Genomic DNA, 11,846 nt, shown 5'->3' with positions numbered 1-11,846 from the left:
CAGAAATTAAACAAACTTTTCTCACCTATGTTTTATTTAAAGATCTAGGACATTAATCACCAAGTGTGTTTAAATCTGCTGTGACCTTTTGAAACCTAAACCTGTTCAAATCTCTACAAATCTGTCACTATCCTAGACCTGAGCCATCCAGATGCAAATCCTAGACTGGATCTATCCAAACTTGCCCAAATCCCAGATGATGAGCCCCCAAACTGTTAAAAGGCGGATGCTGAACCCCTCTGTTAATTAACACCAAACACCCAGAAAAGCTTGCCTCGCTTTGTAATCTGTTACAAGTGTGAGAGGGCGAAAGAGAATGCTTAATTTCCACTATTTAAAGAACTTATTCTCCTTACAGAACACTAAACAAAAACTATTAACAAATCCAACCCCCTTTTTCTTACTTAATTCCAATCTGACCTCAACTCAATAAAAATGTTGCTCAAATAACAATCACTAAACACTACATTAACTTAATCTGAAGTACACACTGTTTTCTCCACTGTCTTCAACCTTACTGCTGCTGATCTCCCTGGGTTGTCATCTTACCTTTTCCTGTAAAAGCAGTAAAAAGTATCTTTTGATAGACAATGCCATCTTATTTCTTTGAGGACAAGATGCTCGATGAGCAGTTAGCTCTCCAACAATTGTTCCGATCAATTTTCAAAATTCTCTGGTTTTTACGCCCCACATCAAATCCAATAAATTCAAACTCAATTGGGTTTTAGCATCCTGGGCATAATTTAAACTGATTTGACAACAATTCAAATGTAACCAAACAGCAACCAAAATTCAGGTACCCATTTAGACAGCCATTTGCTACTTGTATTTCATATGTATTATGGAAAAGCCAGATTGAGCTGTTCTGTCCTGCAGCTGTGGTTCTTCTTAATATTTACTTTAAGAAAAAGCGTTTTGTGAATTTTTAAAGTGAACATATTCTTTCAACTTTGTAACACCTCAGCAATAACACCATGAACACCAATTAGTCACGAAACGACACGACCAGCTATCCTTAGTAGCCACGCACGCAGATCACAAGCAACATGAATTTGACTGGGACAACACTACTATTATAGGACAAGCCAAACAGAGAACAGCCAGGGAATTCCATTGACCTGGACCCAATATACCGGCCACTGCAACGGACAGTTGGAACTGACAACCGGAAGCGGCAGATTCAAACCACTACAAATGCCGGAGGAAAGATCACAGAAGCGCTTCACAGGAGGCTCCCAAGCAGGGGACGAAACGTCTGCAACACAAATTCGCAGCTCGACAAACAGAACCACAACAACGAGCATCCGAGCTATAAATCTTTTCACAGACTTTGAACCTCAGCAATAACTCCTTCAGAACACTGCAAACCACTCATAGCACTTGTTCAGAGATTTAGCATGCAATATTCATATTTCAGTATCAGTGCCCTCATCTTTTAGCTGCCCATGTGACGTAGCGTCTCTTTGGGAAACAGTGAATCAATCTGCTTCAATAAACCCAATCATTTCTGTTACTGACTGTAAAAAAAATGCAATAACTCTGCAGTCACACTCAACATTTTCAGAAGTCTTTATTCACTGTTTCGGCAAGTTTGGTCATTCCTCATTTTAAAGAACTAGATTTTCAGATTTGATTAAACAGGTATTAAGGATAAGTAGAATCTGCTGCAGCTGTTGTCAAATTTAAAATAATTTTCTCCTTTTTCACATCAGAAGAACTGTTCATTTGGAGCAGGATTTCGCAAGTCATATCAGCTGAGGTTTCCCAATTAAAGGCAAGAGAAAGTTTCATTCCACTCGGGAATTGTGTCAGTAGCGCATGGAGGTTTAGTGAGCAGGATATTTGTCCTGAGCCCGTGCTCAGTGTATTGGCAGTTTGGATCAGGTTGGAGGATCTTGCGTTCCAGGGATTCGCAGTGAGCCACTGATTGAAGCTGCAGTCACCACTTTCTGCTGGAAATGGGGATTGGAGACTGCAAGATTAAATCTTGTTGACTGTCCCTGTCTCACTCAATATGAAGTGAGTTTGTTTTTCTGTCTGAAATGTGGCTCATTGCCCCATTGATAACAATCAGCACAAGTGTGTAGGTTTCAGTGCCAAGAATAAAAATGCTGAATGATTGCAAGATGCTGCATTCAGTTAATATTTAACAAATGTGACACACAACATCTCTGCACTCAGCTTAAAATTATTTCACAAAATCTTGTTCTAACCTCTCCTTGTACTTCTGATTAAAAAAAAAAGTCACTACTCATCTCAGGGTGTTTAGCCTTGGAAATGTCCTGTTGGGGTACATTGCCTGTGGTTTCAGGATTGGTAGAATTTGAACCCACAACTCGATATGGACTGAAACATAAAGCCATCATCTAAAATTGCTCAACCACGCTACAAGAGCAGGCACATTGCTAACGACTGTCTTGACTAATGAGATTCAAACCCAGTGCGAACGTGTGCATGCACAGCGACTTGAAATCATTTCCAAAACCTCATCCTAAAGACAAACAATTGTATTAACATTTTAGTACAATATTAGTACCTTTAAAACAGCCAGGTTTAATAACATTAGTCCAAAGAGCCAACAAGTAGGCATCAGGATTTGGTGTAAGAGTAAAATCGCTCAGCTAAGATTCTTTGTGAATTTGCTGGTGAGTTAGCAGGATGGATGACAGAGTGAATCCCTTCCCACACACAGAGCAAATGAATGGTTTCTCTCCAGTGTGTACTCGCTGGTGTCTCTGCAAGTGGGATGACCTAGTGAATCCCTTCCCACACTCCAAGCAACTGAATGGTCTTTCTCCAGTATGAATTTGATGATGTATCAGTAGGTATGTTGACTCTGTGAATCCCTTCCCACACTCTAAGCAGATGAATGGTTTCTCCCCAGAGTGAAATCGTTGGTGTGTTAGCAGGTTGTATGACTGACTGAATCCCTTACCACATTCTGAGCAGATGAATGGTTTCTCTCCAGTGTGAACTCGCTGGTGTCTCAACAGGCTGGATGACTGAGTGAATCCTTTCTCACATACAGTGCAGGTGAATGGTTTCTCTCCAGTGTGAACTCGCTGATGTTCCAGCAGGTAGGATGAAGCAGCAAAGCTTTTTTCACATACAGAGCAGATGAATGGTTTCTCCCCAGTGTGAACTCGCTGGTGTATTAGAAGATGGGATGACCGAGTGAATCCTTTCCCACAGACAGCGCAGACGAACGGTCTCTCCCCAGTGTGACTGCGTTGGTGAGTTTCCAGCTGGGATGGGTAACGAAATCCCTTTCCACAATCCCCACATTTCCACAGTCTCTCTCCAGCGTGATTGCGCTGGCATTCGGACATTTCAAGTAAATGTTTGAAGACTCTTTCACACACAGAGGTCCTCCAAAGTGTGAACAGCGCTTTTTCCTTCCATGTTCAAACCCCTGTGATAATCAGCTTGTGAGAAACAGAGTGACCGTCAGATCTGGACGTTGTTTCCTTGTGACTTTTCTAATTGAAAAAAAGCCTTTCAAACAGGGGAAAAAAAAAGTGGTGAGAGAGAAACCAGAAGAATGCAGACAAACGGCAAAATTGAGAGAAATTAATCTGGTCATTTGTGGAGCTGACACTTGGGGAGAAGCATTACTATGAAAGCTGCTAGATTATCATTAAACCCTAACATTCAAACCAGTCATTTTTTTTCATCCATGGAACTACAGAGATAGAGGTGACAGGGGCATTTCATATATCTACAACTTGACCCTATTAATAGTTTCACCCAACATGTTCAATCCCCTATTCTCAAGAACTAAGAACAAGTGCAGTAGCAAAACTCTGGAAATATGAAACAAAAACAAAATGCTGGAAATATACAACAGGTGTGCCAGCATCTGAAATGATGACAAATACAGGATCTATTGCAACCCTAAAAGAGGAGAGCCGTCTCACAGACTAGTCAAGCACAGTACTAATCAGTCGAAAGGGAGTAACCCTGGGAGTCCTCAACATTGACTTCGGACCCCATGAAGTGTCATAGCTTCAGGTAAAACATGGACAAAAACACCTCCTGCTGATTACCATGCACCATGCCCTGTCAGCTGATAAATCAATATTCCTCCATATTGAACAACACTTGGAAGAAGCAAGTGTTTTGGTGGCGCAAAATTCATTTTTTTGGGGGGATTTCAATGTCCAACACCAAGAATGGCTTGGCAGCAGCACTACTGACCAAGCCGGACTGGGTTTGCAGCAGGTGGCGAGGGAACCAACAAGAGGGAAAAAAAACATACCTGTCATAATCCTTACTAATCAATCACCTATAGAAGCATCTTTGAGACAGGATTGGTAAGAGTGACCACCACACAGTCCTTGTGGAGACAAAGCCCCATCTTCACATTGAGAGTACCTCCATTGTGTTGTTTGGATCACCACGATTCTAGATGGGATAGACTCTGAACAGATCTAGCAACTTCACACAGGGAATCCATGAAGCAATGTGGGCCATCAACCACAGCAGAACTGTAGTCAAACACCATCTGCAAATCTCATTGCCCGGCAATCCCTCACTCAACTATTACCATCAAAGCCGGGGCGTCAAACTTGATGCAGTGGAGTGTTCAGGAGGGCAGGCCAGGAACAGCACCAAGCATAACTAAAAATGAAGTATCAACCTGGTCAAGCTACCATCAGGACTAATACATGCCAAATAGTATAAACATCAAGTGATAGACAGAGCTAAGCAATACCACAACCAACAGCTCTGTAGGCCCGGCACACAAAAGTCACAAACAGAGGTGAACAATTAAACAATTCACTAGAAGAGGAGGCTCCAAGAAATACCAATTTCGATGATGGATGATGCCCAAAACGTCGATTTTCCTGCTCCTCAGATGCTGCCTGACCTGCTTTGCTTTTCCAGCACCACTCTAATCTAGACATCAATTGAAAAGGTAAGTCTGAAACATTCACAGCAATCTTCAGCCAAAAATGCCAAATGGATGACCCACTTTTTCCCAACATCACAGATGCCAGCTTCAGACAATTCAATTCACTTCACATGATATCAAGAAAAGGTTGCAATCACTGGATTCTGTAAAGGCTATGGACCCTGACATGGCTGATCTTCTCGTGGACTTAGATCCACTTACCGGTGCTCTCACTGTATCCCTTAATTAATTGATTTTTCAAAAAAAATTTATCTTCGCTTTAAAAATGTTTACTGAGTTAGCTTCAACTATTTCCCGTGGCGAGGAATTCCACAGATTAACCACCCTCCGGGTGAAGAAGTTTCTTTCCAACTCAGACCTAAATCTGCTCCCTCTAATCTTAAGGCTATGTCCTCTTCTCCTCATTTCACCTGACAGTGGAAACATCCTCTCTCATTCCCTTCATAATTTTATATGCTTCCATAAGATTCCCCTCATTCTTCTGAATTCCAATGAATATAACCCCAGTCTACTCAGTCTCTCCTCATAAGCCAACCCCCTCAACTCCGGAATCAACCTAGTGAACCTCCTCTGCACCCCCTCCAGTGCCAGTACATCCTTTCTCAAGTAAGGAGACCAAAACTGCACACAGTACTCCAGGTATGGCCTCACCAGCACCCTACACAGATGCAACATAACCTCTCTGCTTTTAAACTCTATTCCCTTAGCAATGAGGGACAAAATTCCATTTACCTTCCCATTACTTCTTGTACCTGCAGACCAACTTTCTGCGAATCTAGCCAGCCAGAATAGCACTCATTCATCCCCACTCTTTGCTTCTTGTTAGTCAACCAATCCTCTATCCATTCTAATATTTTACCCGCAACACCTTGCATCCTTACCTTATACTGCAGTCTCTTGTGCGGTTCCTTGAGGCTGCTGCATAAGATAATGATGCATGGCATCACAAGTAAAGTAAGAGTGCTGACGAGTGTGTTCCAGAAATTGGCACTGCCCTAGTCACCCAGTACTGACATCTTACTGACAGTGTGGAAAATTGTCTATGGTCTCTATAGGAAAAGCAAGACAAATCCAACTCAGCTAATTACTGCTCCATCAGTAAAGTGATGCAAGGTGTTTCTTCCTTCATTAAATGGATGAGGGCATTACTGACCAGGCCAATATTTGTTCCCAATTGCCCAGAGGGCAGCTAAGAGTCAACTGCATTGCTATGGGTCTGGAGTCACATAATTCAGACCAGCTAAGGAGAGCAGCTTCTTTCACTAAAGGACATTAGTGAACCAGATAGGTTTCTCCCAAAAAGCCAGGATTCATGGTCAGCATTAGGTTCTTAATTCCAGAATATTTTTTATTGAATTAAAATTCCACCATCTGCCACAGAAGGATTTGAAACCCGGTCCCCAGAACATCACCTGAGGCTCTGGATTAACAGCCCAGTGATAACAGCCCACTGGGCCATTACCTCCCCATTGATGGTGTCATCCGAAGTTCCATCAAGTAGTAGCTACTTAGATTGCAAGATGATGTTGCTGAAGGTCAGTCACCTCAGCTCCAGGATATTTCTGTAGGAGCTCCTCAGGGTACTGTTCAAAGTGCAGCCATCTTCAGCTGCTTTGACAATAACCTGCACTCTATCAGAAGGAGATGTTCCAGCCTCGGGCGACTGTCTGTGTGGAGTTTGCACATTCTCCCAACGTCTGCATGGATTTCCTCCGGGTGCTCCGGTTTCCTCCCACAATCACAAAGATGTGCAGGTCAGGTGAACTGGCCATGCTAAACTGCCCGTAGTGTTAGGTGCATTAGTCAGAGGGAAATGGGTCTGGGTGGGTTACTCTTCGGAGGGTCGGCATGGACGTTTTGGGCCGAAGGGCCTGTTTCCACACTGCAGGGAATCTAATGTAATAGCCAGACTTAGGCTGACAAGGTGTGGGTAACATTCATGCAACAGAAATGCCTGGCAATGGCTGTTTCTTGACATTCAATCAATGTCCTTGGGATTACCACTAACTCTTAAACTGAACTGGACTCTACATATAAACACAATGCTACAAGAGGAAAGACACTAGGAATACTGTAACAAATACTGCATCTCCTGACTCCCCAAACTTGCCTGGATGGGTATGGCTTCAACAGCAAATCAAGAAGTTTGACACTACCCAGGACAAAAGAGCCACTTGATTGGCATCTCATCCACAAGTATCCACTCCCACTGATACTCAATAGCAACTGTCTAGTATCCACAAGATGCATCACAGAAACTCAAACATCACCTTCCAAACACACGACCACTTCCACGAAGGAGGATAAGGGAAGAGACACATGGCAACACCACCCTTTCAAGATCCAGTCCAAGCCACTCACCGTCCTAATATGGAAATATATTTGTCATTACTTCACTGTTGTTGGGTTAAAATTCTGATATTCCCTCCCTAAGATTATAGTCAGTCTACCTACAGTACATAGACAGCTCACCTTCACAGTCTCAAGAGCATCAAGAGACAGGCAATAAATTCAGCCAGGATGTGGATATCCACATCTTATGAGCTAAAAGAAAAGTATAGATTAACATCAGCAGAAACCAATCCTGGTGAAATAGGTTCACTCCCAAATTGGATTTTACTGTCAATCCTATCACTGTAGTTACTTCTGAACTAGCTGGTGTATCAGCAAGCAGGCTGACTGAGTGAATCCTTTCCCACATGAAGCAGGTGAATGGTCTCTCCCTGGTGTGAACTTGCTGATGGGCAGTGAGTTGAGATGAAAGCCTAAACCCAGGTCCGCATTGCGACTACCTATTTGCACTTCAGTGCCATCATCTAGCTCCACTCTAGTCTCTGCTCATCTGCTGCTAAAACTCTCATTCATTCCTGTTATCTCTAGACTTAACGATCCTAACACATCCCTGGCCGGCCTCCTCCATTCAAACTCTGTCATCTCAAGAATACCGAAAACTCTGCTGCCCATTTGCTCATGAACCAAGACTTGTTTACCCAACACCCCGTGCTCCCGGACCTACGAAGGCTTTGATTTATAAGTAACATCTTAAAAGTCTCACCCTTGACTTAATTCCTGGCTGTGATCATCCCTGCCTCCCCGCACATTCTTCAAGGCCTCAGCAACTCATTTAGTTTCAGTCTCCAACAATGTATTTATTCCTTCCTTCAGCATTGGTGGCTGTTTCTGCAGTTGCCACGGCAACACAGTCTGGAATTTTCACCCAAAACCTCTCAGGTCTACTTTCCTCCATTAGGATCTTCCTCAAAACCTGCTTATTTGGCAATGCTTTTGGGTTACCTGACCTAATATGTGGCTTTCATCAGTGGCCTCCTTGTCAAAGTTCCACCACAATATTTCTGTGAAATTAGAAACTTGAAATAAATACAAATTACTGGTAATTTGGACATACATCATCAACTTTTCACTAGCACTGGGTGAATGGCCTGCAACTCCTTATTTAACTGGGAGCACCTTCAGCACAAAAATGCAGAGCCACATGGGAAATGAATCAAATGGAGAAAGAAGCTTACACTGCTGCCTGACCGAACTGCTGCCTTTGATGTCTGTTTTGCGAACAGCAGAATTCACAGCTAACTTTGCAGAAATCTTGGTGTGGGAATTCATACAGGGGAGCAGCTAAGCCGCATTTTCATGGGTAACCTTACTGGTCTTGTTTGCTTGTAAAGCTACAATAGTGAGTGGAGTGATCTTTCTTTGATTATACGTTGTTATTGAGATCTGTCTCTTGTTTGAGCTTTAAAAATATAAAAACGTAGGTATTAAGGTAGCCTGGAGCAGTATTTTGTTTAGAACAGTAAGACTATTATTTTCTGGGGCTTTAGATTGTTGAGGTGCAAAGATGGCCTTCAGTAGAGTGATGTGCTCTTGTTGGACGTGGGAGATGAGGGAGAGTTTTCATGTTACTGATGATTACCCCATGCAGGAAGTGTGTTTAGCTGTGAATCCTATCAATCACATGAATCGGTCGGAGTGGCAGTTGGAGGCAATGAGGAATTTACAGGAGCTATGGGGATGTGATGGATGGTAATTGCAGGGAGAGAGATAAACTGAAATTACAGCCAAGTAGATGGGTTACCTCCAGGAAAGGAGCAGAGGGAGGTGGTCATTCTGGAGTCTCCTGTAGCTATCCTCATTTCAAACAAGTTTGCTGTTTTGGAAAACATAGGGGGTGGACTTTCAGGAAATGTAGCATTGACAGCCAGGTTTCTGGTACTGAGACTGGCTCTAATGTAATAAGGGTTACGCAAGGTTCCAAGCGATCGACTGTAGGGGACTCTCTAGTCAGAGGCACAGATAGACGATTCAGTGGCCAACAGCGAGACATCAGAATGGTGTGTTGCCTCCCTGCAGCCAGGATCAAACATATCTCAAAGAGGGTTCGGAATATTCTCAAAGGGGAAACGAACCAGCAGAAGGTTGTTGTGAACATTTGAACTAACAACATAGGAAGAGAAAAAGACAGGTTTCTGAAGAGAGAATAGAGGAACATAGAACATTGCAGCACAGTACAGGCCCTTCAGCCCTCAATGTTGCACCAACCTGTGAAACCAATCTGAAGCCTATCCACCCTACACTATTCCATTTCCATCTACATGTTTATCCAATGACCATTTAAATGCCTTTAAATTAGTTTCTGACAGTTGCAGGCAGGGCATTCCACAACCCGACTACTCTGCGTAAAGAATCTACCTCTGACATAGAAGGATATGGGCTAAGGGCTGGCAAATGCGACTAGATTAGGTTGGGATATCTGGTCGGCATGGACGAGTTGGACCAAAGGGTCTGTTTCCATGCTGTACACCTCAATGACTATTTGTCCTACATCTATCACCCCTCAATATAAAGCTATGTCTCCTCCTGCTTACCATCACGATGTGAGGAAAAATGCTCTCACTATCCACTCAATCTAACCTTATGATGTCTTAGATGTCTCAATTAAATCACCTCTCAACATTCTAACAAAAACAGCCTCAAGTCTCTCAGCCTTTCCTCATAAGACCTTGCCTCCATATCAGGCAAATCGCCTCTGAACCGTTTCCAAAGCTTCCATATCCTTAATGTAATGCAGTGACCAGAACCGTACGTAATTCTCGAAGTGCGGCCACACCAGAGTTTTGTACAGCTGCAACATGACCTCATGGTTCTGAAACACAATCCCTCTTGTTATGAAGATGTGAGTGCACTGTGCCTTTAAGAGAGTTAAAAGTGATAGCACCAAGTGTTCTCACCAAGACAATTCCTGATGAAGGGCTTTTGCCTGAAATGTCAATTTTCCTGCTCCTCGGATGCTGCCTGACCTGCTGTGCTTTTCCAACACCACTCTAATCTTGACTCTGATCTCCAGCATCTGTAGTACTCACTTTTGCCTACAACGTAACACATGCTCCAGCTACTAGGGTAGCTGGTTGCCTGGAAATGACAAAACGGATTCGAATTAGGCAAGCAGTTTAAATTATACCCTGAAAAAAAAACTCTAAGCTAGTTTGAACTTATAATATCGACAATCTTAAAAACCAATGACACAATCCAATGCTTTGGGGGTATAAGACCGGGGAAAATTGAGAGGAGAACTGCCAAGCTACCAGCATGCAAAAAGACTGCCTGAGAAATAGCTCTCTTAAAGGTGCCTTTATCGATGTGTAACCTGGGAAGCAGAATCCCCAAGGAAGGAAGACAGGAATACAGAGGAGAACCTAAAGCTGCCTGGCTTTGAGATAAGGAGTTTTATCTTGTAAATCGTAATTGGGAGTTTTATCGGACTAGTATTATAGATGAGAAGGTAAAAGATAGGTTAGAGTAAGAAATTGTAAATAATTATTAGTTAATAATTCTCTTACACTTTAAGAAATAAAGTTGTTAATTTTTACTTTAACTAGTTCTTGGCCTATTGAATTTTCACAGATTACTGCATGGGATAAATCATTTGTGTTGCTGGTTTTAAATTAAGCAGAATATACCCCATGTGGTAACACTCCACCAGTAAAAGCTAACACACTGTATGCCTTTTTCTCAACCCTATCAACCTGGGTGGCAACTTTCAGGGATCTATGTACATGGATACAGATCTCTCTGTTTACCTAGACTACCAAAAATCTTACCATTAGCCCAGTACTCTATTCCTGTTGCTCCTTCCAAAGTTAATCATCTCATACTTTTCAAATTATTCCTGTTAGGCAGAAATTTAAAAAGGAGGTCCTCGAGGGTAGTAATATCTGGATTTCCTCAGTGCCATGATGTAGTGAGGGTAGGAATAGGAAGATAGAGCAGATGAATGCATGACTGAAGAGCTGGTGCAGGAGAGGAGGATTCACATCATTGGATCATTGCAATGTCTTCTGCAGTAGAATTGAACTTTATAAGAAGGACAGTTGCTTAAAAATGTGTTACTGGAAAAGCGCAGCAGTTCAGGCAGCACCAAAGGAACAGGAGAATCGACTTTTCGGGCATAAGCCCTCCTTCAGGAATGAGGAGGGTGTGCCAAGCAGGCTAAGATAAAAGGTAGGGAAGAGGGACTTGGGGGAGGGGCGTTGGGAATACGATAGGTGGAAGGAGGTTAAGGTGAGGGTGACAGGTGAAGGAGTAGCCATGGGCAAAAAACCTCATCACCTCAGGGGATCTCCCATCCACCGCCTCCAACCTCATAGTCCCATAACCCCGGACCGCCCGTTTCTACCTCCTGCCCAAAATCCACAAACCTGACTGCCCCGGCCTACCCATTGTCTCAGCCTGCTCCTGCCCCACTGGACTCATTGCTGCATACCTTGACACGGTCCTGTCCCCCTTAGTCCAAGAACTCCCCACCTATGTTCGGGACACCACCCACGTCCTCCACCTCCTCCATGATTTTCACTTCCCCGGCCCCCAACGCCTTATCTTCACCATGGACATCCAGTCCCTACACACATCCATTCCC

At 43.2% G+C, this 11,846-nt stretch overlaps 1 protein-coding gene across 7 annotated transcripts in view; it reads right to left on the bottom strand.

Annotated features, from left to right (window-relative positions):
* Positions 1–1,545: 1,545 nt before the first annotated feature.
* Positions 1,546–11,846, bottom strand: part of LOC122564685 (zinc finger protein 239-like) — a 15,830-nt gene continuing 5,529 nt past the window's right edge. For 3 of the 7 annotated variants that reach the window (XM_043719787.1, XM_043719786.1, XM_043719789.1), the window contains 2 exons: positions 7,971–8,268; positions 1,546–3,495 (listed from right to left, as the gene is read on the bottom strand). In XM_043719787.1, coding sequence (XP_043575722.1) covers positions 2,622–3,329 — 708 coding nt within the window. In that variant the 5' untranslated portion in view covers positions 3,330–3,495; positions 7,971–8,268 and the 3' untranslated portion in view covers positions 1,546–2,621. Of the gene's footprint in view, positions 3,496–7,970; positions 8,269–10,161; positions 10,187–11,846 lie in introns of those variants that run through there. The other 4 variants (XM_043719783.1, XM_043719788.1, XM_043719784.1 and 1 more) reach the window with 2 other exon arrangements.

Source organism: Chiloscyllium plagiosum, chromosome 30 (assembly GCF_004010195.1).
Source record: "Chiloscyllium plagiosum isolate BGI_BamShark_2017 chromosome 30, ASM401019v2, whole genome shotgun sequence".
Taxonomy (NCBI): Eukaryota; Metazoa; Chordata; class Chondrichthyes; order Orectolobiformes; family Hemiscylliidae; genus Chiloscyllium; species Chiloscyllium plagiosum.
Note: the sequence above shows the minus strand (reverse complement) of the source record. Positions and strands in the feature narration are given on the sequence as shown.